General features: G+C 37.6%; 6 protein-coding genes across 13 annotated transcripts; 1 reads left to right on the forward strand and 5 right to left on the reverse strand.

Annotated features, from left to right (window-relative positions):
- Nucleotides 1-1,638: 1,638 nt before the first annotated feature.
- LOC113736812 (uncharacterized) lies at nt 1,639-3,940 on the reverse strand. The gene has a single exon (XM_027263975.2). The coding sequence runs from the start codon at nt 3,542-3,544 to the stop codon at nt 1,697-1,699; it is 1,848 nt and encodes a 615-aa protein (XP_027119776.1). The 5' UTR covers nt 3,545-3,940; the 3' UTR covers nt 1,639-1,696.
- Nucleotides 3,941-5,182: 1,242 nt separating this feature from the next.
- On the forward strand, nt 5,183-11,259 carry LOC113738182 (protein FAR1-RELATED SEQUENCE 7). Of its 7 annotated transcripts, none has more exons than XM_072084270.1 (4): nt 5,183-5,590; nt 6,201-6,285; nt 7,248-9,916; nt 10,506-11,259. In XM_072084270.1, the coding sequence occupies exon 3, from the start codon at nt 7,292-7,294 to the stop codon at nt 9,596-9,598; it is 2,307 nt and encodes a 768-aa protein (XP_071940371.1). In that variant the 5' UTR covers nt 5,183-5,590; nt 6,201-6,285; nt 7,248-7,291; the 3' UTR covers nt 9,599-9,916; nt 10,506-11,259. The 7 variants fall into 7 exon arrangements, with proteins under 7 accessions (XP_071940371.1, XP_071940372.1, XP_071940370.1 ...); XM_072084271.1 differs by having other exon boundaries at nt 7,284-9,916; XM_072084269.1 differs by having other exon boundaries at nt 5,183-6,285.
- On the reverse strand, nt 10,330-13,851 carry LOC113738183 (eukaryotic translation initiation factor 2 subunit gamma). The gene is made up of 9 exons (XM_027265411.2): nt 13,546-13,851; nt 12,781-12,951; nt 12,635-12,696; nt 12,399-12,511; nt 12,213-12,315; nt 11,623-11,850; nt 11,314-11,532; nt 10,914-11,174; nt 10,330-10,808 (listed from the first exon to the last, which is right to left on the reverse strand). Exons 2-9 carry the CDS (start codon nt 12,884-12,886, stop codon nt 10,497-10,499), a joined length of 1,404 nt encoding a protein of 467 aa, XP_027121212.1. The 5' UTR covers nt 12,887-12,951; nt 13,546-13,851; the 3' UTR covers nt 10,330-10,496.
- Nucleotides 13,852-14,391: 540 nt separating this feature from the next.
- On the reverse strand, nt 14,392-18,620 carry LOC113738181 (uncharacterized). Of its 2 annotated transcripts, none has more exons than XM_027265406.2 (5): nt 18,403-18,620; nt 15,651-18,136; nt 15,097-15,298; nt 14,806-15,002; nt 14,392-14,719 (listed from the first exon to the last, which is right to left on the reverse strand). In XM_027265406.2, exons 2-5 carry the CDS (start codon nt 17,959-17,961, stop codon nt 14,646-14,648), a joined length of 2,784 nt encoding a protein of 927 aa, XP_027121207.1. In that variant the 5' UTR covers nt 17,962-18,136; nt 18,403-18,620; the 3' UTR covers nt 14,392-14,645. The 2 variants fall into 2 exon arrangements, with proteins under 2 accessions (XP_027121207.1, XP_027121206.1); XM_027265405.2 differs by having other exon boundaries at nt 15,651-18,141.
- Nucleotides 18,621-20,676: 2,056 nt separating this feature from the next.
- LOC140038829 (protein ABCI12, chloroplastic-like) lies at nt 20,677-25,032 on the reverse strand. The gene is made up of 7 exons (XM_072084274.1): nt 24,524-25,032; nt 23,713-23,829; nt 23,183-23,419; nt 22,184-22,348; nt 21,983-22,058; nt 21,680-21,744; nt 20,677-21,144 (listed from the first exon to the last, which is right to left on the reverse strand). The coding sequence occupies exons 1-7, from the start codon at nt 24,878-24,880 to the stop codon at nt 20,992-20,994; spliced, it is 1,170 nt and encodes a 389-aa protein (XP_071940375.1). The 5' UTR covers nt 24,881-25,032; the 3' UTR covers nt 20,677-20,991.
- A 394-nt stretch (nt 25,033-25,426) lies between these two features.
- LOC140038830 (membrane protein PM19L-like) lies at nt 25,427-26,509 on the reverse strand. The gene is made up of 4 exons (XM_072084275.1): nt 26,258-26,509; nt 25,959-26,178; nt 25,813-25,858; nt 25,427-25,718 (listed from the first exon to the last, which is right to left on the reverse strand). The coding sequence occupies exons 1-4, from the start codon at nt 26,382-26,384 to the stop codon at nt 25,599-25,601; spliced, it is 513 nt and encodes a 170-aa protein (XP_071940376.1). The 5' UTR covers nt 26,385-26,509; the 3' UTR covers nt 25,427-25,598.
- Between the last annotated feature and the right edge of the window lie 560 nt (nt 26,510-27,069).

Genomic DNA, 27,069 nt, shown 5'->3' on the forward strand with positions numbered 1-27,069 from the left:
GAGGGATGGAGAAATTCATTTTGTGAAATGTGAGGGATGAAAAAATCATTTTATAAAATGTAAGGGACGAAAAAATTTGTTTTATAAAATGTGGAGGACTATATATTAGATTATGTAAAATATAATTTGACAAATTTACCCTTCAAAAATAATCATGTGCCTTGCACATGATGGATTCCTGCCAAAAAATGATTGGAAACCTAGTTAGGGACTAAATTTGACCGATGTGAATATGTAAGGGACATAAAATTACACTTTTAAAAGTGAAGGACGAAAAAAGTCATTTCATAAAATGTGAGGGACGTATTGGACGATTTTCCCGTATCTTAATATGAAAATTTGTCAAATTGGTCTCTAATATTTTATAAAAAATGAAAGCATTTTTTATCTCTAATATTTAAAATCAGCCAAAATAGTCCCTAATATATAAATTATGAGCCAGTTTGGTCCTAATGCTCATATTTGCTCATTTCTCAAACTAAAAATAATACACCTCTCTCACGTGAGCATAATTTCGAGCGCAAATGCAGAAAACGCAATTTTGTCAGGAAGCTGGAAGGGCGTTTGCAAACTTAGGTCTAGGCTAGACATTGATTGTAGCAGGATATTTGGAGCTATCGTGTATGATGGGAGCTTCAAGCATAAGTTAAGGTTTTTGAAAGCTATATATCGATATCTTTACAGCTTTATTCGGATCAAAACATAACCTATATCTCTATAAAATGTTGGTTGGGGAAAAATTTTTCCACTGATTTTAGTAGGTGGATACGATCTATTGCCTTATTAGGTGCACAGAGACTACCGCTCCAATTCTAGAATGAGTACGACAAACATTGGTCAGTTGACCATTTTCCTCTGCCTGTCGAGATGATTTTTGAAGCAGCTTCATTGACACATTTGGTGTTGGTGAATTGTCTTCTGCAACGAAGTTTCAGAGGCCAGTTTAACTCTCTTCAGTTTCTGACTTTGATAAATTTTCGCTTGGATAATGAAGAATTCCCCAGCATTTTATCTTCTTGTCTGAACCTTCAGTTGTTGGCGCTGTCATACTGTAATTAGGTATCTCGCATTGTTTGTTGAATTTTGTGTAGTCGTGACACAGATATTCCAAAATAGTGAGTTTTTCTCTCTGTGTTTCATTCCAATCAGTTAAGCAGATTTGAGAACCTAAAATAACAACTCCAGAGTAACATAATGAACCGTTTGTCCTGTTGCATGGCAAGTGACGATAAACCTTGCATTTTTGAACAGCTACTGGAAACCTCTGCTGTTTAATCCTTATCAGTATATGACAAATCCAAGAAATTCCAGGGATTATCGTTTTCCTTGAATAATATACTTGTGGCTTATTTCACAACATTGCCGGCTAAATAGTAAGTGCAAATGACCCAAAAAGAGCTGTTCTACCTACTAGATTGGAACTACCAGTGGACAACTGGTAGCCGGATGATCAATATATGCATGCATTGAAAGCTGGCTTTAAAGAAAAAGTACTTCAAGAACCCTAATTCTGATTCTCCAATTCACATACTCCTCTTCATCCAACAAAGTTCCAGTTGGAGGATTAAATGGATAAATGGTGAGGTATTACAAACAATGGGGACAGACGCAAAAATAAAAATTAAAATTAAAAAAGAATACGAACAAATGTGGATCTTTTCTTTTTCTTGTAGAAGAGTCGAGAATACAAACAGTTCTACGAAGCATTTGCTGTTCTAAGGACATCCTCTATACATTTCTCAACACCACTGGGATTATCATTGCAGAGTTTGCCCACAACAGAAAGGCAAATGCACTCATTCAGGGTATACCCCATCTTCAGCATACTACCTAAAACAAATAAGGCATCACCCCACTTATCTGCTTCAGAAAGACAGTGAATCAGTCTCTCAAAAGTTTCCTGCCGTGGTCTGCGCCGACTCTCTAGCATATTGCTCAGCCACTCCATCCCCTCAGCAAGAAAGCCTTGCTCAACCAGTCCAACAATGATTGAATCATGACTACAGACAGCAGGTAACACACCCCTTTCTTGCATATCTTTCCAGAGTACTGTACCTTCCTCAACATGCCCCATCTCACAAAGTTTTTCAATTAGCACTGTATACGAGGCAGTTGATGGTTGCAAACCCCTATTTATAAGATCATGTAAAAGCTTTGTTCCCATAGCTATATTACCTTCCTGGCAGAAGCCCTGAATCAGAGAGTTGAATGTGATGACATCACAGGCAACATTTCTCTCAGCCATTTGTTGGAACAAGTCATGAGCTGCTTCTACTTTCCCATTCAAGCAAAGGCCCTTAATCATGGTGTTGTAACTCACAGTGGTCTCACCATAACCAATTTCGCACATTTCCTTAGAAAGCCTCTCAGCTTCTGCTAGATTACCAATCTTAAAATACCCATAAATGAGAGCATTGTATGTATACTCATTAGGAATCATACCCTTTTGTATCATTTCAAACCACAACCTCCGAGCATCTCCTAGCCATTTCATTTTGCAAAGGCCATGAATCATTGTGGTGTACATTACCCGATCTGGAGCATATCCTCTATCCTTGAGATCATTAAAAACTCGAAAACCCTCATGTTTCATATTTCTCTTGCATAGCCCATTGATAACTTCCTGATAAGTAAATATACCTGGGGGCTGATTCATCGCAATCATAATGTGCAGTACATCTGACATTCTTGAATAATTCCCACTCTTACTGAATACACGTATCAATTGATTAGAAACGACACTAGAAGGAAAATGACCACCGTTCACAACTTGGCGAAGAAGTTCATAACCCTTCCAAACATTATCATCCATGCAAAAAGCATCAATCAAGTATCCAGTAGTATCCACATCTGCGATAACACCACTTTCGATCATATTCCCATAAACTTTCCAAACAATATCAGCCCTTCTTGCCTGAAGTGCACCCGACAACGCTGAATTCCATGTCTTCAATGTGGGGCAGTAGTTTACCCACTTCAAATAATCAAATACCTCAAGAGCATCCTCAATCAATCCATTTTCACAAAGGCACTCTGCAAAACGCTCCAGGTCATTGGGCTCCGGCATAAATCTCATAAAACCAAGGAAATTTTGTGCAATTTTAGCAGCCTTGGCCTCCACAAGTCCATTAAAAATCACAGTACACAAGACAGAATCTGGCAAGAACCCATGTTGAGAACTAATCCAATAGTAAAATCGGAGAGACAGAAATACATTATTTTGGTGCTTCAAGACCTCATTGTAGAAGCTGGGATCAACAAAATTCACAGTTGGAAATTCTGAAAGAATGGTTTCCTCCCATCGGGGTCGGCTGCGGATAATCTTGGATACCGCTTTGGCTATCTCAGTAAAACCCTGCGGTTTAAAGTCATGAATTTTAACCACATTTGCATCTGAATTTTGCACGAATTCTCCATTCCCAGCACTGCTTTTACTGGTATTACTATTGTTTCGGTTTCGGATTTGACTATTAGGGTTTTGGAAATGGGTATTCGGGGTCCGGCGGATGCAGAGATTAGTGAAAAATGAAGGAGGCCTTCCCATTCAAATGCTACTAATTCTTCATATACACATTGAAGGGTGTCGTAAATAGCTAATAGTAAAATTTCAGCTCAATGAAAGCTCAATGAAATAGGTATCTGGAAAAACAATCATTGATAAAATAAAGAGTACACAAGATTGAAGAAAGCAATAGTAGCTTCAATTTCTCCCCCAAAAAAAAAAGAGGAACTTTGAAACTTACATCTCTGGAGTTGATAAATATTGAGCAGGTGGGGAAAATCGTAAAAACCCAGTTCTGAAATTTAAACGACGACTGAATAATAAGGCTATATGGAGAAGCAGTTAATCCGCTGGCTACGGGGGAGCTCTTCACAGCTGGCTACGGAGGAGTTGGAGACTTGAAATTGAAAGAGAAGATGCAGCCTGCAGGGGGCCAAAGGGCTGAGAGAAGTTATAATGCTAGATGGTGCCCTTAAAGTTTTGTCTATTTAGCAATTAGCACCTATGTTTTAAGTCTTTGGGCAATTGGTTCATGTTTAACTTTAATATGCCCCTAATTTCTCAATGAAATGATTAGAGAAAATTTTGACAAAAAAAAATGATTAGAGAAAAAATGAATTGATTTCTGTTTGTTCTATTTGTTAAAAAAAAGTTATTCTATTTACATCTCATACAAATAAACATATAATTTAGAAAAAGTTGCATTTTGGCACCAAATATTTGGAACAGCTGGTTTTAGCCTCTAAAATTTGAATGAAAGCAAATGTAGTACCAAATGTTTAAATCTCTTAGTATATTTAGCCCAATTAACCGATTTTAACAAATTGTTATCAGAATCTGTCCATGCGAGTAGCATGTCCGAACAACTAATGTTTGAAAAAACTAGAAAAAAAAATGAAAAAAATGTTCGTAGCCATGATCTGTAATTAAATAATGCTATTTTTTTAATCTTTTCAAAATTTAGCTGCTAGCATGTGCTAATCATGTGACCGAATTTCGATAACAATGTATCAAAACTAATCAATTGGACTAAATGTGTTAAAAAATTAGAAGCAATATATATTTTTCATTTTTTTCTAATTTTTTATAATAATTAGCTACTAGCACATGCTATTCACGTGATTATAATCTGGTAATAATTTGCCAAAACTAGTTAATCGGACTAAATTTACTTACAGATAAAAATATTTGATGCTAAATTTGTTTTTGTCTAAACTTTAGGAACTAGAACCGTGATAACTCAAACATTTGATACTGAAATTGCAATTTTCTCTATAGAATATGTTAATTATTTACATAAATTATTTCAATAGTTATAATATATGAATTAAAATTAATCCAACAGTGTAGGGGACCATTTTCTCAATTTGTACGTCTCAATAATATTACTTATTTACACTTTAAACTACTCAAATGATTATAACATTTTTTGCAAAGAGAACTATTTTCTCAATTTGTACCTCCCAATAATATTAGTTATTTATATTTTAAAATATTCAAATGATTATAATCTAAGGGTCAAAATTAATTATTTCATTGTCTAATAGTGAATTTAACTCAAGATATAAAACTGAGAAAAGAAAGAAAAATTTCCCTTAAATATGTAAAGAATGAAAAAAAAATTTGGATCCCAGTTTTGGATAAAGAATTTCCCTTAAATATATAATGAATTTCTGTTTTTGCTGCTATTAAATCGTCACTGTCACGAGTTCCCAGACGGACCCGCACCGCACAAAATCCACCTCAGCACCTTTCTTGCAGCTAGCTACGCACACTACTCATTACTCAATAAAAAAAGAAAGAAAACTAAATTGAGCTGACTAAAAGGAAATTAAATGATGTTCTACCGTTTCAATCAATTCTGATTTAAGGGCTGTCGAGATTTACTCATTTAATTTGGTTTTAGCTCGGGAGTTGAATGTAAATTTGGATTTGGAGAAGGCCCTCTTAAGTTTGCGCCCAGTTTTGGATTTTCTTCATGTTTCCTCTTCGGCGTTTCAATGCATGCGGTTCCTGAGTGATAAGCACTGTAGTTTTAGCTCCAGAAGACCGATTTCATCATATTGCCTGTTATCCAGATATGCTAAGGTAAAACCTTTATCACAGTCCCTTTTTTTCATAAAAAAAATTCTTGAATTCTTTACCCATCTATTATGGGTATCCGGTTCTTTTCTGATTTTGAGTTAATTGGTTAATGATTTTTTTTTTCAAAGAAAAAAATACTTTCCTGGTGACAATTTCTTTATGGGCTTTTGGTGCGATGGGATTGGGCAATTGTAGTAGTTTGTTTGATTTGAGCTCTGTGGTGCTTTTCTAATTGTCAAGTTGAACTGGGATTTGGCTGCTGCATCTCACTAAGGAAAAACTGCTGCTTTTGTGAATTGGTTGTAGGAGCTTAGCTGAAATGATGAGTGTAAAATGTATATTTTATCGGCAATGAATTATCGGTGTTTGCAATATTTTGTGATTATGTATAGGTGCAATTTGAGTGTTTTATGGTTCTCCGTTAATATCTGAAGAAGTGAATGCCCCAACATATCCATATGAGCAGAGAAAAAAAAAAGGTTCCTTAAGCTTTTGGAGCTTGCTACGTGAGTGATTTTGTGCCAAGAAAGTGGATAGGTTTAATTGGATGTGTGAGTTGGATTCTGGACCCTATTGGATTATTTACATGACTATACTTAATGAAAGTTTGCAGATCTCTTGATAGAGGTTATCTTGCTGAACTTTCCTCAAGAATCTCATTCTACAAACAAAGCCTGTCGTCTAACATAAGTTTCCATGTAATCTTTCTCAACCCTTCTGAAGTTTGGCACTCAATATTTGTGGTTTCCAGTAGAGTTAAGTTATAAAAATAAATGAGCTGTTGGCTGTGGCTGGTTTCTTTATTCACTCTTCGTCTTACTACAGAATAAGGCCTTTCTGTTTCTCTGTATCTTATCAAACTTCATGGAAATATCTACCTCAAATTTGTAGTGAAACACCCCCTATTATTGAAATTACTGGAATTGTAGTGCAAGAACAATGTAGTTTTTCTGATTATTGTAAAAGCTGACTAATAGAAATAAAAGTGGGATATTTTTTTCCAAGTTTCTTGTTGTATCACCACAGAGTGCTATTTGCTTTTCTTGCATTTTCTACCAAATCTATATAATGGAATACACACATCTGTGAACGTGATGCTACAAAATACAAGTTTAAGTTTCAAAATTTTCCATATTTTGTTAGTTCACTAGATTTTATCCAAAGGGAACTGTCATACTCACTCTCAGTACACCAAACTGAACTTAGAAAAGTTAACAAAATCCCATGATCTGGTGCTGATCAAGCAACTGCTGAAATGTTGATAAAATTTCTTTATGTTCAGATGTCTTCTGGTATACTCTCTCTCTCTCTCTCTCACACACACACAGCATGTGTATGAGTGTTTGTGCTTGTGCATGTGCTACGCTTTGCAAACTCTTCCTTCATATCTGCTTTCAGTAAAAACTTTTTTCTTCCCATTTGTATTTGCCATCTGGTTTCTAATCTTTGTATTCATGTGTCGATGCATTCATGGTATCATTGTATCTGCATATTGATAAATCTCATCTTCTGCCATGTGATATTTATAGTGTTTGTGGTGGTTGGTTGTTTATTTGTCGCATTGTGGTGCTATAACGGACTGACAGCCATCTGTTAAGAGAAGTTTTGCCATTATATTCATCAGAGACTGCTTTCTTCTAAATTATTTGTGTCCTTTTAGTTATTCCACTGGGAACATTGTTTGGTTGCATCTCAGATACTGATATGAGCAGAGAAGAGTTAGGAAATGCTATTACTGTAAGAGCCAAACCAATAGCTCTAATGGTTGTGAAAGCAAATGGCCATAGGGATGATGAAGGAGAGTCAAAACTTGAACCTCACGTGGGGCTGGAGTTTGATTCAGCAGAAGATGCACAGGAATTTTATAATCTTTATGCCACACAAGTAGGTTTCAGAATCAGAATTGGCCAGCTTTATAGGTCTCGTGTTGATGGTTCTGTTATTTCTAGGAGATTTGTATGTTCAAAGGAGGGTTTTCAGACCAATTCAAGAACTGGTTGTCCTGCTTTCATAAGGGTGCAAAAGGCTGATTCTGGGAAATGGGTTCTTGCCAATATCAACAAGGAACATAACCATGAACTTGAACTTCCTGGTGAGATCTGCCCTTCGCGTATACAGAGGAAATCTCTTCCAAACCCCAGAACAACAGCTGTCATTTCTACTAGGACAGGAATTAGATCACATGAGGAAGAAGGTCCATCCGGTGTTGTTGATGCCAAACGACTCAAACATGATGAATTTAGAGGAGAACCAGCAGGTGAACCATACAAAGGTCTTGAGTTCACTTCTGCTAATGAAGCATATCAGTTTTACTGCACGTTTGCAGCTAGTACAGGGTTCAGAGTTCGGATTGGTCAGTTATTCCGTTCTAAGCATGATGGGTCTATTACATCCCGAAGATTTGTCTGCTCAAAGGAAGGGCATCAGCACCCTTCTAGAGTAGGTTGTGGAGCATTTATGAGGATACAAAGACAAGAAACAGGAAGGTGGGTTGTTGACCATCTTCAGAAGGAACACAATCATGAATTTGACACTGCAACTGATGCCAGTCAGAGAACAACTTCTGTGACAAAGGGATTTAGAGAAGAAGTAATCAGTGGGTTGGAAAATTTGGATCTAGTTGAAACAAATGGTGGTCTTAGTCTAGTTAAAAGAGGCCGAGAAAGTAATATTGGAAGTGATTGGTACAATGTACTTCTTGAATATTTTCAGTCTCGGCAAGCGGAAGACACAGGATTTTTCTATGCAGTGGAGATGGATAATGGCAAAGCTATGAGCATCTTCTGGGCTGATGCACGGTCTAGATTTTCCTGCACTCAGTTTGGGGATGCCATCGTATTTGATACGGGATACAGGAGGGGTAGTTATTCAGTGCCATTTGCATCATTTGTTGGCGTTAATCACCACCGGCAGCCAGTACTTCTTGGCTGTGCTCTAATTGCTGATGAATCTGAGGAATCATTTACTTGGGTGTTTCAAGCATGGCTTAGGGCTATGTCTGGCCGGTGTCCTGTGTCAATAATAGCTGATCAGGACAAAGCAATTACATATTCCATTGCGAATATTTTTCCTGGGACACATCATCGGTTTTCTTCATGGCAAATGCTGGCCAAGGAACAAGAAAACCTGGGAGCACTGCTGTCCTTGAACTCTGAGTTCAAATATGAATTTGAGGCTTGTATTTCACAGAGTCAGACAGCTAGCGAATTTGATTCTGCATGGAATGTTCTAATTAATAACTATAATTTGAAAGAGAACACGTGGTTGAAGGAAATGTACACGATGCGTAAAAGTTGGGTTCCTTTGTACATAAAGGGCACGTTCTTTGCAGGTATCCCAGTGGATGGAAGCATAAAGTCTTACTTTGGTACAGTATTGACAGCACATACTCCCCTTAATGAATTTGTTATACGTTATGAGAAAGCAGTTGAACAGCGACGTGAAGATGAAAGAAAAGAAGATTTTAACTCCTTTAATTTGCAGGCAGTTTTGCACACAAAAGATCCCATAGAAGAACAGTGTCGAAGGCTTTACACAATAATAATGTTCAAAGTCTTTCAGAAGGAGCTCTTAGAATGCTATAGCTATGCTGGAATAAAGATTAATGTTGAAGGTGCTATTAGCAGGTATATAGTGCAGAAGTGTGGCAATGGGGATGAAAGGAATACTGTTGCATTTAATGCTTCAAATCTTAGCATCAGTTGCAGTTGTAAACTCTTCGAATTTGAAGGCATGCTTTGTAGACATGCGTTGAAGGTGTTCCAAATTATGAACATAAGGGAACTTCCATCTCGTTATGTCTTACATAGGTGGACCAAGAACGCAAAATATGGAATACTGCGTGATATTGATTCAGGTGGTGGCTCACAGGATCTCAAGGCATTGATGCTGTGGAGTTTGAGGGAAGAAGCCCGCAATTATATTGATGCTGGAGCAGCATCATTAGAAAGATATAAATTGGCCTTTGAGATCATGCAGGAGGGTAGGAGAAATCTCTGTTGGCAAAATTAGGATGTATCTCAGGCATAAGTCATTTTTCTTCTCTCTTCTACGGTTTACCTCCAAGATCAGATGACTCTAGTTCTGAATTCTGACGCTTAAAATCAAATGTGCGGCAGGTTTTGCTGGGCTTCAACTCATATAATTATAAAATTTTCCTCAGTATTTCCCTCATTTTTTCGAAGAATTGGAAGTGAAATGTTGTCTTGAATTTTGAAGTCAGCTGATTCATAACTGATGGTTGAGCACCATCTCAAAAGAAAAGGAGTTTCCCTGTAACATCCTCTGTTTCAGTTGCGTTTCGTTTCCTGATCACGGGCTCAAGGCATTGTAAGTGTCGATGTCTTTTCATTGATATCTTGTGCATATGTTTCTCGAATTATGTTTATTGATGGAGTTGAAACACAAGTTCTTGGACAAGGGGAACATGTAGTGCCTTTTTTTTTTTTGGCAAGTAAAAGGGGAATCTAAAACCTCTCATTTATAATCCCATCCCTTCCTCGTCCCGAACCCACCCCATACTTGCCTTTGGAAAAGTACCTGCTCCTTGATAATTATTTGACTCTCAAGAAATTTCACACTTATTCTCATTATCTTAAAATCTAACATCATTCATCATTCGTTAAAACCGAAGTTAGTTGTCAATTCATGGTACATGCAACAAAACCAATTCCCATCTCAAGTAAGAATTTAGTTCTACGCAAAGACGCTACCACTTTTATTCTGATGGTCATGAATTCATGTTCATCATAAAGAAAGAAAATTCAATTATCAAGAAATTATGTCCTTGGTTCTATAGCAACGAAAAAATCACGATACCTAGCAACAGAAAGAAGCACAAATCTGCATGGTTTCAAGGTAAAGGCAGCGACAATTGCTCTATAAAATGAACTTATTATAGTTTTCCTATTCATGTAAGGTCTGGTGTCGCAGCAAGTACATCGAGTGTAATTCCGTCTTCAATTACGCCCCAACCAATGAGTCGCCAATGCCCTTGTATGCGGCGACTTAAGACCACCTTCTCTCCTAGACTCGTGCATACTGGTGCTTTGAGGCGTAATTTTGCATGCTTATCCTTCACTTTAAGAACTTCAGCCCCGGTTGCCATGGATGAAACGTTCAGCAGCAGAATTTCTCCCTTTATAAGACCACCAACTTTTCCCTGTGCTGTGCCATTCATTGTCACTCCTAAAAGTTTGCTCAAAAGATGTGTGTTTGCAATCTGAAGATGGATAATGTGTAACACAAGTGAGAGGTCCTACATCAGTGAATTGTATGAAAATTCTGAATCATTCTGATTAAGCTTGTTTCCTTTGAATCTGCTTACCTTGATTTCAGTATAAACTTCAGGTAGTGTCCCGACCTGACCAAGAACTTGACCAACCAACCGATCACTGCGTGACAGTGCAGGATCCATTGTTGTGCCAACCCCAATAAGGCCACCAGGGACAGCAATTTGAAGTTTATTCTGTTCAGAGTGAAGTGAAGCTACTCTGGTATAAATGGGACTACATCTCAAGTTGCCGCTGGCATCTTTCCCCAGAATCCCTGGACGGAGCTCAATAATTTGGTTTACCTTCAGAACACCCTGTACACAAGAAGATTTATAACATACTTGTAACAAATTACTGTGAAACTTAAGTCAGTTATTCATTCATTTATTTTTTCCTCTCTTCCTTCGTTCTCTTTTCATTTACATTTTCAAGAAGAGATGTTGACATGGATACCTTGATGATGCTTCCACCTACAACCCCTCCTTTCAGCTCAAGAACTTCGCAACCAGGCTTATTAACATCAAACGAGCGAATCACAATCATCTGTGGCGGTGAAACAAAATCTCGAACTGGAACAGATATCTTTTTCATAATATATTCACACACCACATCCATGTTGTAATTCAACTGGGCAGAAATTGGTATTATTGGTGCATTAGATGCGACAGTTCCCTGGTTGCATTAAAGGGTAAGAAGTTTGATTACTACTATGAATCAAGAATTGGGGGCCGAGGGAAATTCAATTTTGTCTGAAATATTCACCTTTACATATTTCTGAATCGCTTGATATTGATTCCTGGCCACCTCCCCCTGAACAAGATCCACCTTATTTTGAAGAAGGATGAGATTTTGAATTTTCAGAAGATCTACTGCAGACCAATGCTCAAGTGTTTGAGGCTGGGGGAAACTCTCATTAGCAGCTATTAGGAGGAGTGATCCATCCATTACTGTTGCCCCACTGAGCATCCTAGTCATAAATATTTCATGTCCCTGTACATCGAAATTAAGATCAACAGATTAATCTGAAAAGTATGCTGCAAAGACAAAACATAGATTCAGGTCTTTGAAGTACTTACATATCCACATGTACACAATTCAGTAGCCTACGATAAGGAGTTATATTCACTTATCCATAGAATGCAGGTAGATTACTTGACTATCCAGTTCTTTAAACAAGTTACTTTACAGCTTAAAAAGGGATTTATGTAGTTGAAAACTTAACACAGAATTTAGTAAAAACTTAAGATAGGTGACATGCAGAAAAATTTGAGCATCCATAACTGTGACTGCCGGGGGGAAAGGTACTATGTGCTTTACTTATTCAATCTCTGTTTCCAAAATGAAGAACATACCGGGCAGTCAACAAAAGAGACATGTCTCAGCAGTTTCATCTTGGATTTATCAAAACCGGGCACATCACAGGGAGGATTGTCAACCATGTCACTTCCATACGCCCTGCATTATGTGTTTTTTAGGTAATTAGTACAAATTTAAGAAAAGATGAAGGAAACCAAACTTGAGCAGTTCAATAAACTTACTTGTAACACAGAGGCCGAGGACAGCGCTCATCTTCACATTTATATATTTTTGCATTTGCATATCCAAGTCTAACAGTAATGTTCCGCTCCAGTTCACACTTGAAACGGGTAGTCTGTAATTAGTAGAAGAGCCAAAACATGTTATTAACGAAAAAGATAGGTAAATTATGATCAAAATGTGCTGAGAAATAAAAAACCAAGCATTGTAAGTTGTAGAAAAAGTGCATGACGATTACCCTGATGCCAGAGATTGCTCTTACAACGGTCGTTTTGCCATGCGCCACATGACCAATAAGGCCTTCAAAATTTCAACACAGTCAGTTGGGATTTGGGAAGCAACAATGTATTAAAATCAAACAACTGTAAGTCTAATGAGGATTACCAATATTTATTGTTGGTTGATAAGAAATTATCTCGGGAGAGAGAGGATGCAGTTTGCTGACATCCAACTCTCCCGGATCCTGTTCCATCAGCTGTTTCGGACCCATCAACTTTGGCTCTGTAAACTTTTTCCCTGATATTTTGTTCAACTGTGGTAAACCTTATAAAACACCTTCAACAACATAACAATTAGATTATCATGAACCAAGTCCAGCACTAGCTATGAGTTGGTAAGATAATATAAGCACATTATGTTGCAGGCTATATATATATATTGCAACACTGACATCAATCAACACCTCGTCCTATTAGCACTAAACAATATCATTGTTCAGATTTGCATGGTTTGTGACTATTGCTTTTCTCAATTTAATTTCTTTAACAATAGGATTGGAATCTAATCTCCTTTGTTCTTTCTGACGAATAAAAAGCCTAAGATTTTTTTTGGTTGAAGTAAAAAGCCTAAGATTCTCCAAAGTAAAACAGCAATTAGTGATGTTTATATTGTCTGAACTCTAGATTGATAGTTCAAGCAATAGACATCAACAATTGATTGGACGAATTGATATGCAATCTGCAAATTTGCACGTACATAACATAACTGAACCATGGATTTAGGAAGAAAAACGAAAACCAAAAAAAGAATTTTAATTTCCCTTTTTGATGAGAAGCGAATTAACAGATACATATTCAGTTCCAAAAAAAAAAAAGAAGAAAACTGAAGAGGGAAAAGACGATCAGAGTCTGCTAAAACTAAAAAACTCACCTAAAAATCGAATCGACTCCGGTCAAGATTACTTTTTGATGATGTGGGACTTCAAAGAAAGTTGCCATGGTGCTGCTGTCTGCTGAGGAAGTAAAGGAAGAGAAATTCTTTCAACAACTCAATTGGTACTCATCTTTTCTTTTTTCTTTCTCGGGTTTGTGTGGAGAAGACAAACAAGCTTGAATCTTGAAGGGTGATTAATGGGTATAGAAAAAGCGGCTGGGCAGGTTGATTGGGCTGCAAGTTGCTGCGTACCTTCCAAAGTAGTCGTACCGTGGAAAGGGAGTTTCGTGTTAGACTGGTAACGGTTTGAAAAAATTACTGTAACGATTTGACGTAGAAAAAAAGGTAATAAAAAAATGTGATTACGAAAAACGACATAATTTTCTAATAGAAAATGACAATCCAAACAGGATCTAAGAGTCCGTTTGTTTGAATTGTTATTTTCTACGAAAACAGTGCTAATTCTTATGTGGTTGAGATGGGTATTAAATTCTTCTTTGTTTTTAAATTGTTTTCCCTTTCATTAAGCCAAAAAAAGGAATTACAAAGAAGAAGAAGAAGTAACTACTACTGATTAAGGCATGATAGGAAGATGATTATTACGAATTTAAAACAAATTTTTTTTTTTTAAAAAAGAGGTGCCATGAAATAATCCGATGTGTTTTGAAGTAATTTGGGCCTAAATTGTGGCCCAAACATTGAAGCCAGATTGTACATAGGTTCTGATTAAGTGGGCCACAATTCTTGGCCCAAAAATATTCCACGATTCTGATGCTTTAAATCTTCTCAATCTTTCTAATCAGGTAAGATGGAATGAGCTAATTGTATGCATGACACAGCCAGTTATTCTGCTACCAGTGATTCTTAAAAAAAATGCCAGTAACAGTTACTTACAAAAAACCACAAACTCAGTTCCTAATGTTTCACCACCATTTCAGCAATTTCCATGTTACAATCTTAAAATTAATAAAAGAAAATACTAGAAAAATTGCTCCATACCCCTGTCACAACATTTCTAAGCTTTACAAGGCTGCTGGAAATGACCTAAACAGAAAAATACCAGGTTTTCCCCTTCATATAGGAAAAGAGAAACCCCTTCAGAAAAATTCTGCTGGCTTATCATCGGTAGCTTCCTCGCTAACACCATTGAGTACTTCCAAATCATCAAAACCTGTGGTAGGTTTGTCACAACGTTAACAATGCACAAAAGAAGAACCTCTTTCATCAGAAATTTTTGTAAAGGATATTCATCATTACCTACACCTAAGGCTTCAAAATCATCAGCACGCGATCCCAAGAGCATTATGTTGCCCATAGGTGGGGAAATGGTGCTCCAATCGGATATGTTTTGGTCGTCTGAATAAGCCTCCTCCTTTATAAGCCAATCCTCAGCCACTCTAGAGTTAGCATGCAAAAGGGGGTCCACTGGCTCCTGCTCTTTAATCTTCTGAGCCCTATAAGAATACATTTAGAGAGCAAGATTTATCTGGTCTCCATCCACATCTAAACTACAAAACTTTTTGACATTGATACTTAAAATTTGATTACCTTTCCTTCAGCCACCAATTGTACTGAACCAAGACAAGATCATTGAGCCTCTGATGCTCCAAGCAATTTTTCGTTTCGTGCATCTGTTCAAGAGGTATGTGACTTGGCTTAGAGCCTATCAAGCTGCAAGTTTGACCAAGGATCCTGATAGCAAAGCGAGCTAAATTTGGGCATGCCCCGCCATATGTTGACCACCACTCAGCTATGGAGAGAGAGAGAGAGAGAGAGAGCAAACAGAATGAGGCTTCTTTCACAAATCCAATAGCAGGGTACTGAACAAGATAACTAATAATAATCTGAAGTATAGAAAATGGATATTATGCTGCTATTCTTGAGCTCATTTTCTGTGTATAGGATAGGTGCCATCTTCTCAAAATCTCTTAATTATCCATCTTTATGGAAAACTGTTTCAGCATCTTACTTGTCAAAGCAAGAGTGTTGCATCGAAATTTTGAGATTATGGCACAAGGCGAAATGATAGAACCCATACCAAAAAAACATGGAAAAACATATAACAGAAAACGAAACCAATGCATTCTTTAGAAAAATCTAACCTGGAAGTAATGTATCTCTAGCTCTTATTGCCATCTTCCTGCCAAAATCTCCATCACCATTTTGATACGAGATTGTCTCTTTCACAATTTTGTCCTGAGTATTAGGGTCAGGCACCAATTTCTCCACACAATCATATACATGGGATCTGATATGATGCATATCTCCTCCAGTACTATAGAAGAACTTTGGATTAAGATAGAAACCAGCAGCAAAAAGTGGGTGATGCTGAAGTTTTTCCCACCTTCGGTGTATAATGTTCCAGTAGTCATGGTAATCCTTCTGGTTAACAAGTTCTTTCTTGATTGTTTCTTTGGCTCTATAAATTCCAGCATAAACGTAACCCATTCCGGGCCTCTTCTCACTACTAACTATCCTCAAAAGTCGCAAGAATGGATCAGCTAAACGGGAAATCAAGGCACAAGTAGACCAAAATGATTCGCTACTGAAACAATCTAGGACAGCCAATCCCTCAGGTTCCCTTGAGTAAGGGCTCTCTGCCCATTCCTCTGAACTAACCATGTTTTGCAAATTCTGCTTGAGACTCACTAATCGGTTCAATGTCATGAAATCTGTTGCTGATTTCGAAACTCCTATGTCAACTAAGTCAACACCAAAAGTGTGCCGTCTCATCATATTCAAAATAACATTGTGATTGTAGATAAATCTTGTTATTGATTTGGCTTGTTCAAGGATTGCACTGATCAAGTCAAGCTTTGTAAAATCCTTAAGCATCAAACTTAGGCAATGACCAGCACAAGGAGTCCAGAAAATGGAAGGGTAAGCATCAATCAATCTCTTCCCACAAACAAAATATGGCTCTTCACCACGAGTAACAACTTGCAGTACATTTCTCACACCGACTTCTTCTATCACCTTAGCAAGCAATTCGTAGAGAGCATCTACAGGATTTCTAATTTCAGAAATATCCAGAGACTTCAAAAACAAATTTCCTTCTGGACAAGCAACTAAAACTTTTACCAACGTTCTGCCATTCTGTGTGACCCAATCATCAACCAAAATGGAACAACCACTCCTAGCCCAACAACCTGTGAATCTGCCAAAGTCACTTTTAACCTCTTTGACCGAATTTTTCAAAATCCAGCTACGAAGATCATTGCAAGAAGGGGTTACAACCTGTGATCCTTGCGAAGCTATGGCCTCAATCATCCTTCTAAAATAAACCGAATTTGTAGCATCAAAAGATATCCCTGCATACAACAGAAAGCGGCCAATTGCCATTTGAACCTGATTATCCACCACTTTCGAGCCAACAGCTTTATTACCATCTGCAGTCAATGTATGAGACTTATGAGGATTTATCAGAACAGATGCCTTTCCCATTTGGCCTTTCTCTATCCTACCACCTGATCCGTTGCCCTCATGTTCTTGGTTCAGAAACACATCAGAATTCTCTTCAAGTGCATCAGTTTCAGGAAGCAAATCAATTTCATTATTTAAATCACGCCCATTAGCAAGGGTTTGGACAGCACCATTACCAGCATTATGATTGGGCATCTCAATGAAATGCTTTTGTTTCTTCTTTTTCTTCCCCACTGACCCACTTACATTTAAGCTCTCTTGCATAAGAAGGCGAACATCAGATTGTACTTCTGAGCAAACAGATCCATTGCCCGTACGACCAGCAAGATGTTCCTTAAGTCTATAAATCCCACCGCCATTAAATATTTTTCCACAATATACACACTTGAGCAGAACCTTCCCCCCGTTATTAAACATTTGACAATGCTTCCAAGCTGGATCCCGCTTTAGAGAACCAATGGCTACAGGTTCCATATTAGCTGAATTCTCTTGCAGGTTTCTTCTCCTCCGTCTAGTCATTCCCCCTTCACTCTGTTCACCATTAAATTCATTACTTGCTCCTTCAATATTCAGATGCTTATTGGAGTTTGTTTCAAGGGTCTCTGTTAGCCGAAGCAAGTCATCAACTGTATTCAAATCATAATTATTTCGAAAACCCTCATCCTCGATGGTAATGTCATTTTGAATCAACAACTCATCCTCGGCATCAACAAACCTTTGTTTCTTCTTCCTTTTCCCCACAACCCCACTCAAATTCTCTTGCATTGCACGGCGAACATCAGGGTCAACTCTCATACAAGGAGAGCCCCCATCCCCCTTAGCACCTGCAAGATGCTCCTTAACTCTGTGAATCCCACCACCCTTAAAGATTTTCCCACAGAACACACACTTGAGCTCAACCTTCTCACCATTCTTATACATTTCACAGTAATTCCATGCAGGATCACGTTTTTGCTTTGTCCTACGTTCTGAACTGTTATTCACCTCCATTCTTGATTATTCAAGTATGCTTCCTCAAGATTGCACTATCTAGGCAGTGACAAAATCCATCACAGAAATCATAAAAATCAAAACTTTCCTACTTTCAATAATCAACTTCATACATAATCAACAATCCCAGTAAGCATGATTGAATTTTCAGATATGTCCCTCAAAGTTTAGCTATCTGGGCTGTGACAAAAACAATGAAAAAAGGCACCCAAACAAAAAAGGATCAATACCTTTTTAGCCTCAATAAACAATTATAAAAAATCACCAATAATCACAGTAACCATGCAGGGGGAAAAAAAGTCAATGCCTTTATACAATTGGGGTTGTTTTCCTACTCAAAATTCAGTAATCAGTCAATTTTTACTGTGGTGCATAACATGCAGATTAAAAATGACATGAACATCAAAAGCTGAAAATTCGAAAAGGGTCTCAATAACTTACATGGAATTGATCTGAAACCGTTTCGGTTGATTTCTCCTTTGCAAGAAGGGGTTTGGAGGAATTGGTAGAAAGTTTCTCAAACCATAAAGAAACGATGATTTTGAAGAATTGACCTGGTCTGGTTGGACCGGCGTGGTTAAATACGAAACCTCCCGACTTCTGTTGGGTTGGCCGAGGTTTATTGTTTGGACTTTTTCGAGTATTCTTTTGGGTTAAAGCGGGTAGAACCAGAACTTTTGCAAATTTAAGCTAACCGAAAACTTGGGGTACGTCAGCCCAACCCAAAACTGAGTATCGGGTAGATAACACAATTCAATGGTTTTACTTTTGGGAGTCCAATTGACTGACGTCAGCTTAAACTCTTTTTCTTTTTTAATGTCAATATTCGGTAGTCAATTGAAAAGTTTTTAAATTCCATACCCATTATCTTTCAAATTTTAATTTTTTTTTATTTCACCTGTTAATTTAGAAAAGAGTGATTTTCACTCATGCAAGAGATGTGACAAAATTAAATATTTTTTTGACAGAATTGGCCAATTAAATGTGATGAAACTATCAAAATTTGAGGAAGATATAGTTTTAAACCTATATTCGGCCAAAAAAAAAAAAAATTGTTTGTTTGTTCTCAAGATTTTACTTCGATTAGTTTCTCAATATATGATTGAATATCTTACTGTTAGTTTGAATTAACTATTATATTATACAAAAACACCAAATTTTTCGCCACTACACTTTCTTCTTTTCTTGTTATAAAAAAAAAAAAAAATCCAAATCAACGTCATGGGTTCAAGAGAAGAGTATTCTCTCTAACTTAATTTGACCTCTCTACGTGATTGTAACGGATTATTGCACGGGACGGAGTTTATTCAGCTCGTATTTTTGGGCTGCGGCTGATGGTTCCTCGTCAACCAAAAAAAAAAAACTTAATTTGGCCTCCAATGTAGAGTAACAAGCACTGCAAATCAACTTGGTGCAGTGGATGCAGTCTCCATGAACTAACTCCTTGTTGGATTCGAGAAAAGTGATGAATTAACTGATTCTCGGGCCACTCCATCATGTATTGTAACAGCCCTGATGCCCATCCTAGGCTGCCATTCAGCAGTTCGCCGCAAGAAGTTGTCACTAATAGTGGATTTAAAAAAAGTTGCTGAAGCAGTCCTGAGAAACAGGCAGAACTAGCCTTGTTCTGCCATTTGCTGCAAATGGGAAGGTTGTTTTTTGGTCTGAAGGGAAGTTCCGAAGCCTCGTGATGCATCTCCATACATGAGCTGATAATGCTTGCAAAGAAGAAACGTTATTGCTTTTGCATCCACCATTTTGCTTTTGGTTTCAGTTTTGCTACCGACTCTGATGAGAAAAGAGAAATGGAAAATTCTTTCTCTAAGAACAATTTGCGGTGATGCTTTTTTTTTTTTCTTCCTCTCTACTTCCTGTGAAGCTCGAGATATTCAAAACAACATAGCTCCAAATTTTTGAAGGGAATTGCATATTGTTTGATAGTAAAATATCAGTTAGATAAATCCTTGAGAACAACTGGGGAAGATAAAGCCAAAATTTGGTGTTGTGAAGTTAGTATATGTTAAATCGGTAGTTTCTAATTAATGCTTACCGGCCATGTTATCATATAGGTAGATTCATTTTGCATCTTGCAATCAATTTTAAGTATTCTTGAAATCTAAAAATTAATTAATCATTCTTCCAAGAAACAATTCTTTTTCCTTTTTTTCTTCTATTTCTTGATCCACAACAGGTAATTCTTTTGTAATTAAGTAACATGTTTAAATTATTCTAATCTATAACTTATTGGATTTATCTAGAGAATGTATAGATGAAACATTATTAGGACTCAAGACTAAGTAGATGGAGATGTTCTTTAGTGGTTAACCTCATCCTCCACCAGCGTCGGTCATTTGAAATTCTAGGCAAAGGCCAACATCGACTAAAATTTTGTCAAAAATGTTTCAAGGGCTTCATCATTAAACAATGGCAAAATTTGCAGCCCTGTCAATACATACATACCCGTTGCTTCTTGGACAATAAGTTCATCTATTACATAATCCTAACTGTGCACACTTTGCATTCAATCAGCTGCTTTTATGTCTTCTAATCTGCAAAATATTCTAAGAATGTGCAGCACCAATTCTTTTCTCACCACAAAAGATGCAGCTTTTAAGACAGCAAGAGTAAAGAACTTAGCAGCCGTCTGAACTCTGGAGCTGCCTCTGGCTGAGTTCATCACAAAACCAAGGAGCGGTTCTCTTTGATAAGAATAAATTCGATCAACAAGAAACTTGTACTCGACATCACCCCTGTCGAAAGAGTGGCTTCCCGAGTGCTACAATTCTAAGCAATCGAAGCAAATGGAAAAAACTGAAGTAGTTGTAATTAAGAAGCATGTTTAATTGCCTATAAGGAGGGAACGTAACCTTTTTTGGCTCGTCACATTGATCAGCTGTAGTTACTGAAGATGCTAAGAAGGGAAGGAGCAAGGTAAAATGATGATGAAGAACATGGAAGGGAGGAGTTGAAGAAAGGCTTCTATTGCTTTGAGAATAAGAAGAGAGTGGAAGATTTTTCAAGCAACAGATATCACAGCAGGAGGTACTTTGACATAGTGGCAGCCCCTACAAGACCAAACAAGCAAAGCAACGATATAATGTTGGCCATTGCACTAGATGTGTCCGCTGACAGAAAAATTTTGTGAGAATCGCAGTCTCCTCGAAAGCCTCTGACAATCATAGCCTGTAAAGTCACAAAATTAAACTAGCCTTTATTAGATATCATACTGTAAATTGTGACTTGCATTCAGATCTGATGATGAAGCTGAAACTCAAATCAAGTTTACCCTCAAAACAGTTAAATTCTCATGTATGTACATTCACCTCAAAACAGTTAAATTAGTTTTGCAAGTTGTTAACTAATTTTTAACTATCAACAATTTGATATAACCCCATAGGTTTTCTTTTGCCTGATCGACTCTTCTACATAATAGATTGTCCGCAGCGACAGTTTTGGACTACAGAGCATGGAAGGGACATTTCAGTTTGGGAGTCACTTTTTTCTTTTTCCTTTTCTTTTGGGTTGCTTTTCCCCCATTGCAAAGAACATCTCTGAGTAGGGTGGTCTCAAGAACACTGCAACAGTTCGACATGTTCTTTTTACAGGGCACAGTAGCAAGGAGAGGTAACAAGCAGCCATGGCAAGGTGCATTTTGGTATTCAAAGGTGATAAACTATAAATCAGCTTGAGAGGAAAAGTTCTGGCAAATATTCCAAACCTGAGATATCTGCTCTGAGTGCCTGAAAATGTTTTTGAAGATCCGTCTGATGTATGTAAAGAAAACTGCAAATTAACACCACATATCTCAATACACATGACAAAACTAATGTAGTACTATGACATTGTAGAATTGCTTAGGCATCTAATGAAGTTTATGGTAAGGGCCATTATGAGTATAGCCACATCATTCCATGGAAACGCACAAGCCAGGTGCATTAGTAGTGTATCATGAATAGAACCTTTTACATCTCGGAAAATGTTGAAATGTCTACATGCTAAATACTTGTACCTTTTTACTTACCATCAACTGTCTCCATAGTGGTCAAAAGCTGCCAATTGATTCTGCGTGATACAATCCCCAGGGCAACATTACGAACCTATTGACATTACAAGGTGAGAACATTCTTGAAAAAACATCATGGGTAGCCTATCATATTAAACCGAAACTCTCTCTCTAAAAATCAAAGAAAATGATACAAGTGACATGATAAACCTATCTCACCTCATCGAATACCAAACTGATGAACCTCAAAGACAGTAAGAGAGTAAGGATGACTTCTGCCACAGGCAAACCTAGATGCTTCAGAGGATGGATGAACCACTGCAGGGCAAATGCAAGCTGCTCGGGAGTCGTACTCGTGAGGCAGAGGCTTGCACTTTGGAAGATCTTTTGTAAGAACAGAGGCCAAGATCTCAGAAAAACAGAGCTATTCAAGCTAAAAAAGTTCATTAAAGTATCTTTAAGGACCTGAAGAATGCCTTGGCAATAAAGAAGATTTTCCACAACTAGGATAGAACATTTAAGTCACTTATTTACTATTGTCTACAGGGTCTAAACCACCCAAAGGTTTTATTAACTTGTCCCAACATTTGCTTTGTCTGTGAATCACGGTTATCTGTGATTACTTATCAGAGTAGAAAACAAGAAATCACTTCAATATTTAAAAGTAAACGTGGCTTGATTAGATATTTCTTGGTCCTATGGAAGAGTAACATGATTATATTCTAACTGAAAGTTAAACATTAGATCCCACATTTACTTGCCATATTTTGTGTGAACTTGTATTTTAACGTCTGTGCTTGTCTAATGCATATCCCAATTCTAGAGTCCTAAAAAATGTGCCAAACTTTCATGTGACAGACCTCAGAAAAGCATACCATCTGTGGCCTAAGACTTCTGGATAGACAGGAAGGGTGGTACAAATTTTCATTTTTTTTTTTTCCCTAGCAAGGGAGGGGTGGGATTTAAGAAGCGGGGAGGGGGCAGGGGGCTTGAGTTCACCCTTAGCCACTAGATCAAGGCCACCTCAGCGGTAGAAAATTTCATCATGCACCGAATAATCATTTTAAAGTGTTCATTTTTTTTCACAAAATTTGGCAATTTGCTCAAGCAGAAAAGACTCACAACAGCATGCACATAAGAAGATGTAAGCATTCGTCCATAAGTCCATAACAGGCACATTAAGCATACGCACATCAGATAGCTGAAAAAAACACTCACAACAAAGGTCAAACATGCTGATGTACTAGCTGTTGATAAGCCCTTCCTTGTCAATTGTAAGGGACCAAACTTCATAACAACGTATGAATAGCCATCCAAAGATGTCGGAAGATTCGGCAACCCCAAAACTGAGGGTGGTGGAGTTCTTGAAAATACAAGGGATGGTGCACTATCTGTACCCAGTCCTAGCATTATAAATAAGATCCCAGAGAGCAGAGTCACCCGTCCCAACTGGTCCTGTAACAACATGAATAAGACACTGTCCTGCATCAGCACTCCCATATTTTCCACAGGAGAACAGAGTACACATACACTATCTGAATCAGAAGAAAAACATGGAAGTACAAAGAAGGTTTTCCTAAATGCCATGCCCAGAAAGACGTGAAGAAATATCTAAACAATCCTTTTCTACTTGTTTGGCAAAGAAAACAACCAATTGTTCTATTGGAGACATAAACTTTCCTTATTCATCGGTAAATCAAATGGAGAACAAGACCGCAATCTTTGACAAATTCAAAAAACAAACTTACCATCCAAACCTGCTTAGGCTGCATCAACATCGATAACGAAGCCAGGAAAATCACTAAGCCAAAGCGCACAGAGATGTGTGACCTTGCTGGTAAAACAACAAGTACAAGGAGCCATGCCTGCATATAAAGAAACTAGGAAATCATCATAAATGAAATAAAGGAACGAGAAAAAGAAGTAATATGATAGTCCCGAACAAAAAATTGCTCCATGGCAGGAAGTTTAAGGCAATGCCCAGAAGGAAGTCAGGATGAACTCCTTAGGCAAGCCTTTACTTAAATTCCCTGTTCTTTTTTATCATCAAAGATTACTATAGAAACTATTCCCAGTATTATCAAAGATTACTAGAATTGAGTTCTATCATCCCCACTTCTCTCTATCCCTTTTTCTTTGTCTATTATTTTTATTTTTATTTTTATTTTTCCCCTTCAAATACTAATTTGAGTGTCTGGTATTGTGGGGAATAAGTTAATTTTCCTTCTCTGCAAGGAACTAATTGTCTCTGCCGGAAACCAGTTCTAAAGTCCTTAAATTTCGTATTTAAGCCAAGTAAAAGCAATCCCAAACAAAAAGCACATGCTGGGGAAAAAAATGGCTAAGTTTCCAGTTATGCTCCCAGTTAGCTTCCATTAATCAAACTTCAGAGATTCAATTACCCTTTTACGCAATCTCACAAGTTCAGAAAAACCCGAGTGAGAAAAAAGAAAAATGAAAGGAAGAACAAGCCAAACTGAAAATCAACAAATTGAATTACTTTTAACCGCTGTTTAGGAAAAAAAAAACTGAGCAAAAAAATGGAAGGAAAATTTGTACCAATTTAATTCTGGGATCAACAGAGTGCAAGAAAGTTGTTGGTGAAGATATATACTGGGCAATGGGACTAGAAGTAGCCTCAGAAATCCATCTGAATATTTTATCAGCAGCAAGAAAGTCTCTTGGAACCCATTTTTCCCAGTTTCTGGAGCCCCCAACTCCTTCACTGTTTGCTGCACATCTGATAAGGGGCTTTCTTAGCTTTTGGCAGTGATGGTGCAAGAAATAAAGTTGGGTTCTTGAGTTTGGAGTGAATTGGTGTTTGAAGATTGGTGTAGTTAAGGGCCTAACAAGGAGAAGGGGAGAAGGACAAGGAAGTTTCGATGAGGGATGAGTGTGGAGAACTTGGGCGTACATGGGTCCAGTCTACAGATTACTGATACAATCGGGCAGGTTGAGTTGGGAAGGGGTTCGCGAAGGGGAAGAGGGAGGAAAACAGTTTTAAATCTTTTGCTCTTTTTTCGTCTTATTTGTTTTCTTTTTCTTTACAATTTGTTTCCTTGCTCTGTTTTTCCTGGGATTACCTTGAGGTTATTGTTGCCAATGAGTAGTAGTATATCAGCTTTGAATACCTCTGAAATTCAGCAACCCCTTGAAATCTAGTGTACTATTTGGAGACATCGTCTGTTTTTGTGAAAGAGGAGAGTAACCAATCCAGAATTGATTTGGCATGTTAAGTTGGGATTTTTTTAGTTTCTTCCCTTTCTAAAAAATTTAAGGAGCTCTTCAACCGGATTGGAAAATTTATTATGGTGTATTCTGAAGACAACATGTTCATTTTCCTTTCAATTGCAAATTTTTCATGGATCATGGGTCATCTCATGGGCATGCTTAGAATTGGGATTGTAACTCTTTTGAGGAAAGGCAATTCATGAAATGCTTATCAGCATCAGGAATGCACAATTCAGATGAACTTCAGACCAGTTATTTCGGTCCAATATTAACATGTACTTCATTACACCTGTTTTTCACAAAATCAGGCACGCCAAATCAACAGAAAGAGAATTATGGATAAACAAGACAAATTTGTAAATCCTTCACTTCATTAATGTAATTCTGATTCGAATTGAGAAGATCAGACACGTCCTCTGATAATCCTCTCACGTGCAACAAGGTCTTCAACCCCAGCATGGATTGCCCCGGTGCAGAACAATTGTGTCCCACTCAGAATTATCAATATGACCTCCAAGGTCCTCTGAAGTAGACACAGAAAAGCATATATTGATAGATACATTTACGCTCCATTCATATTTTAGTTCAATTTGCAACAAAAATTTTTGATGGCTTACCAAATTTGATTCTGTCCAGCCTTTGTGAATCTCCTTGCAAGCCAACCTGCAGAAGACATATGGCATTCACGAGGTATCAAGTCCCAATCTTAGAAGAAACTGAAAGAATGTAGTTGAAAGTGCTGAAGGTTTGATGATTCTTTTACCCCATGGCAAGCAGCGTGAGTAACCAAGTCATCAGAGAGGAGGCAGCAGCTGCATGTAAGTTAGGAAGGTTCCATTGGATCACACTCTGGATCCCAGCAATTGAGGTGATAAATCCCACAACACCAGCAATGAGGGAGAAAATGATCAGGAAACCAGTTGCCATGTTCCCAAATGGAAAGTATATTGGAAATATCCGAGCTGGGATTGTCAGAGCAGATGCTGCAAAGCGGCAAAAGTGATCACTCTAGCATAAGTTGGAATCTTGCTTAGCAGATGCAGTTGATAATATGGTAACTACCTGTTTCACGAGCTCTTTGAATTCCATGATTTACTGCCCATCCTGAAATTGCTGCAACAATGAAATAAAGTATGACATTAAGAACTAAAAGGCCAAATGCTGCTGATTTGCCCGCCCCAGAAGCCATGGCCTTTGAAGCTTCAATCAAGAAAACCGAAATTTTGTTTTCTATTACACCCTTCTTGTGTTCAAAAAGAGCAACATATGTATATATATGCCACAATGGTTCTATACTTGGCCCCAAATCAATGGTCTAGTCAGAGCATCATCTGGCTTTTTCTCTTCCTTTCAATGAATATTTTGAAGTATCTTCAATTCAAAGAAATTGTTGGAATTTCTTAGCATCATTCCCACTTTACCTCATAGAGGAGAGAAGAATCTTTTTTGCTTTCCAGGTTGTAAAAGTAGTTCCTAAATATTCCAGAGGAAAAGCTTAATTTCATATGTGATTCCAACATTCCAGGTAGCACTATTCTATACTCCTAATCTAAATACCGGCTCCACCAGATATTGATGCAATTCAGCTTTGCACATTTTAATTTGAGTTAAAGTAGTATTACCTAATAGTAACTGTTAAAGCTTGTGGGCTACTCATCCCTCAAATTATTTCTAGTTGATTAGGAAGATGAGGTGCCTGCACAGTTCCTCTAACCGGTAAAATGAGTTCAACAAAACCAGAGCATAATTTTTCTTTCCTCTGGACATTAACTTACTGAACTCAAAACAGATGAGGTCGTTTTCTGCTGCCAAAAGATAACAGTTAAATTAGCAAATTCCATCTCCTTGGTGAAAGCAAATAGCTGATGTTTGTC

Source organism: Coffea arabica, chromosome 3e, assembly GCF_036785885.1.
Source record: "Coffea arabica cultivar ET-39 chromosome 3e, Coffea Arabica ET-39 HiFi, whole genome shotgun sequence".
Lineage (NCBI taxonomy): Eukaryota > Viridiplantae > Streptophyta > Magnoliopsida > Gentianales > Rubiaceae > Coffea > Coffea arabica.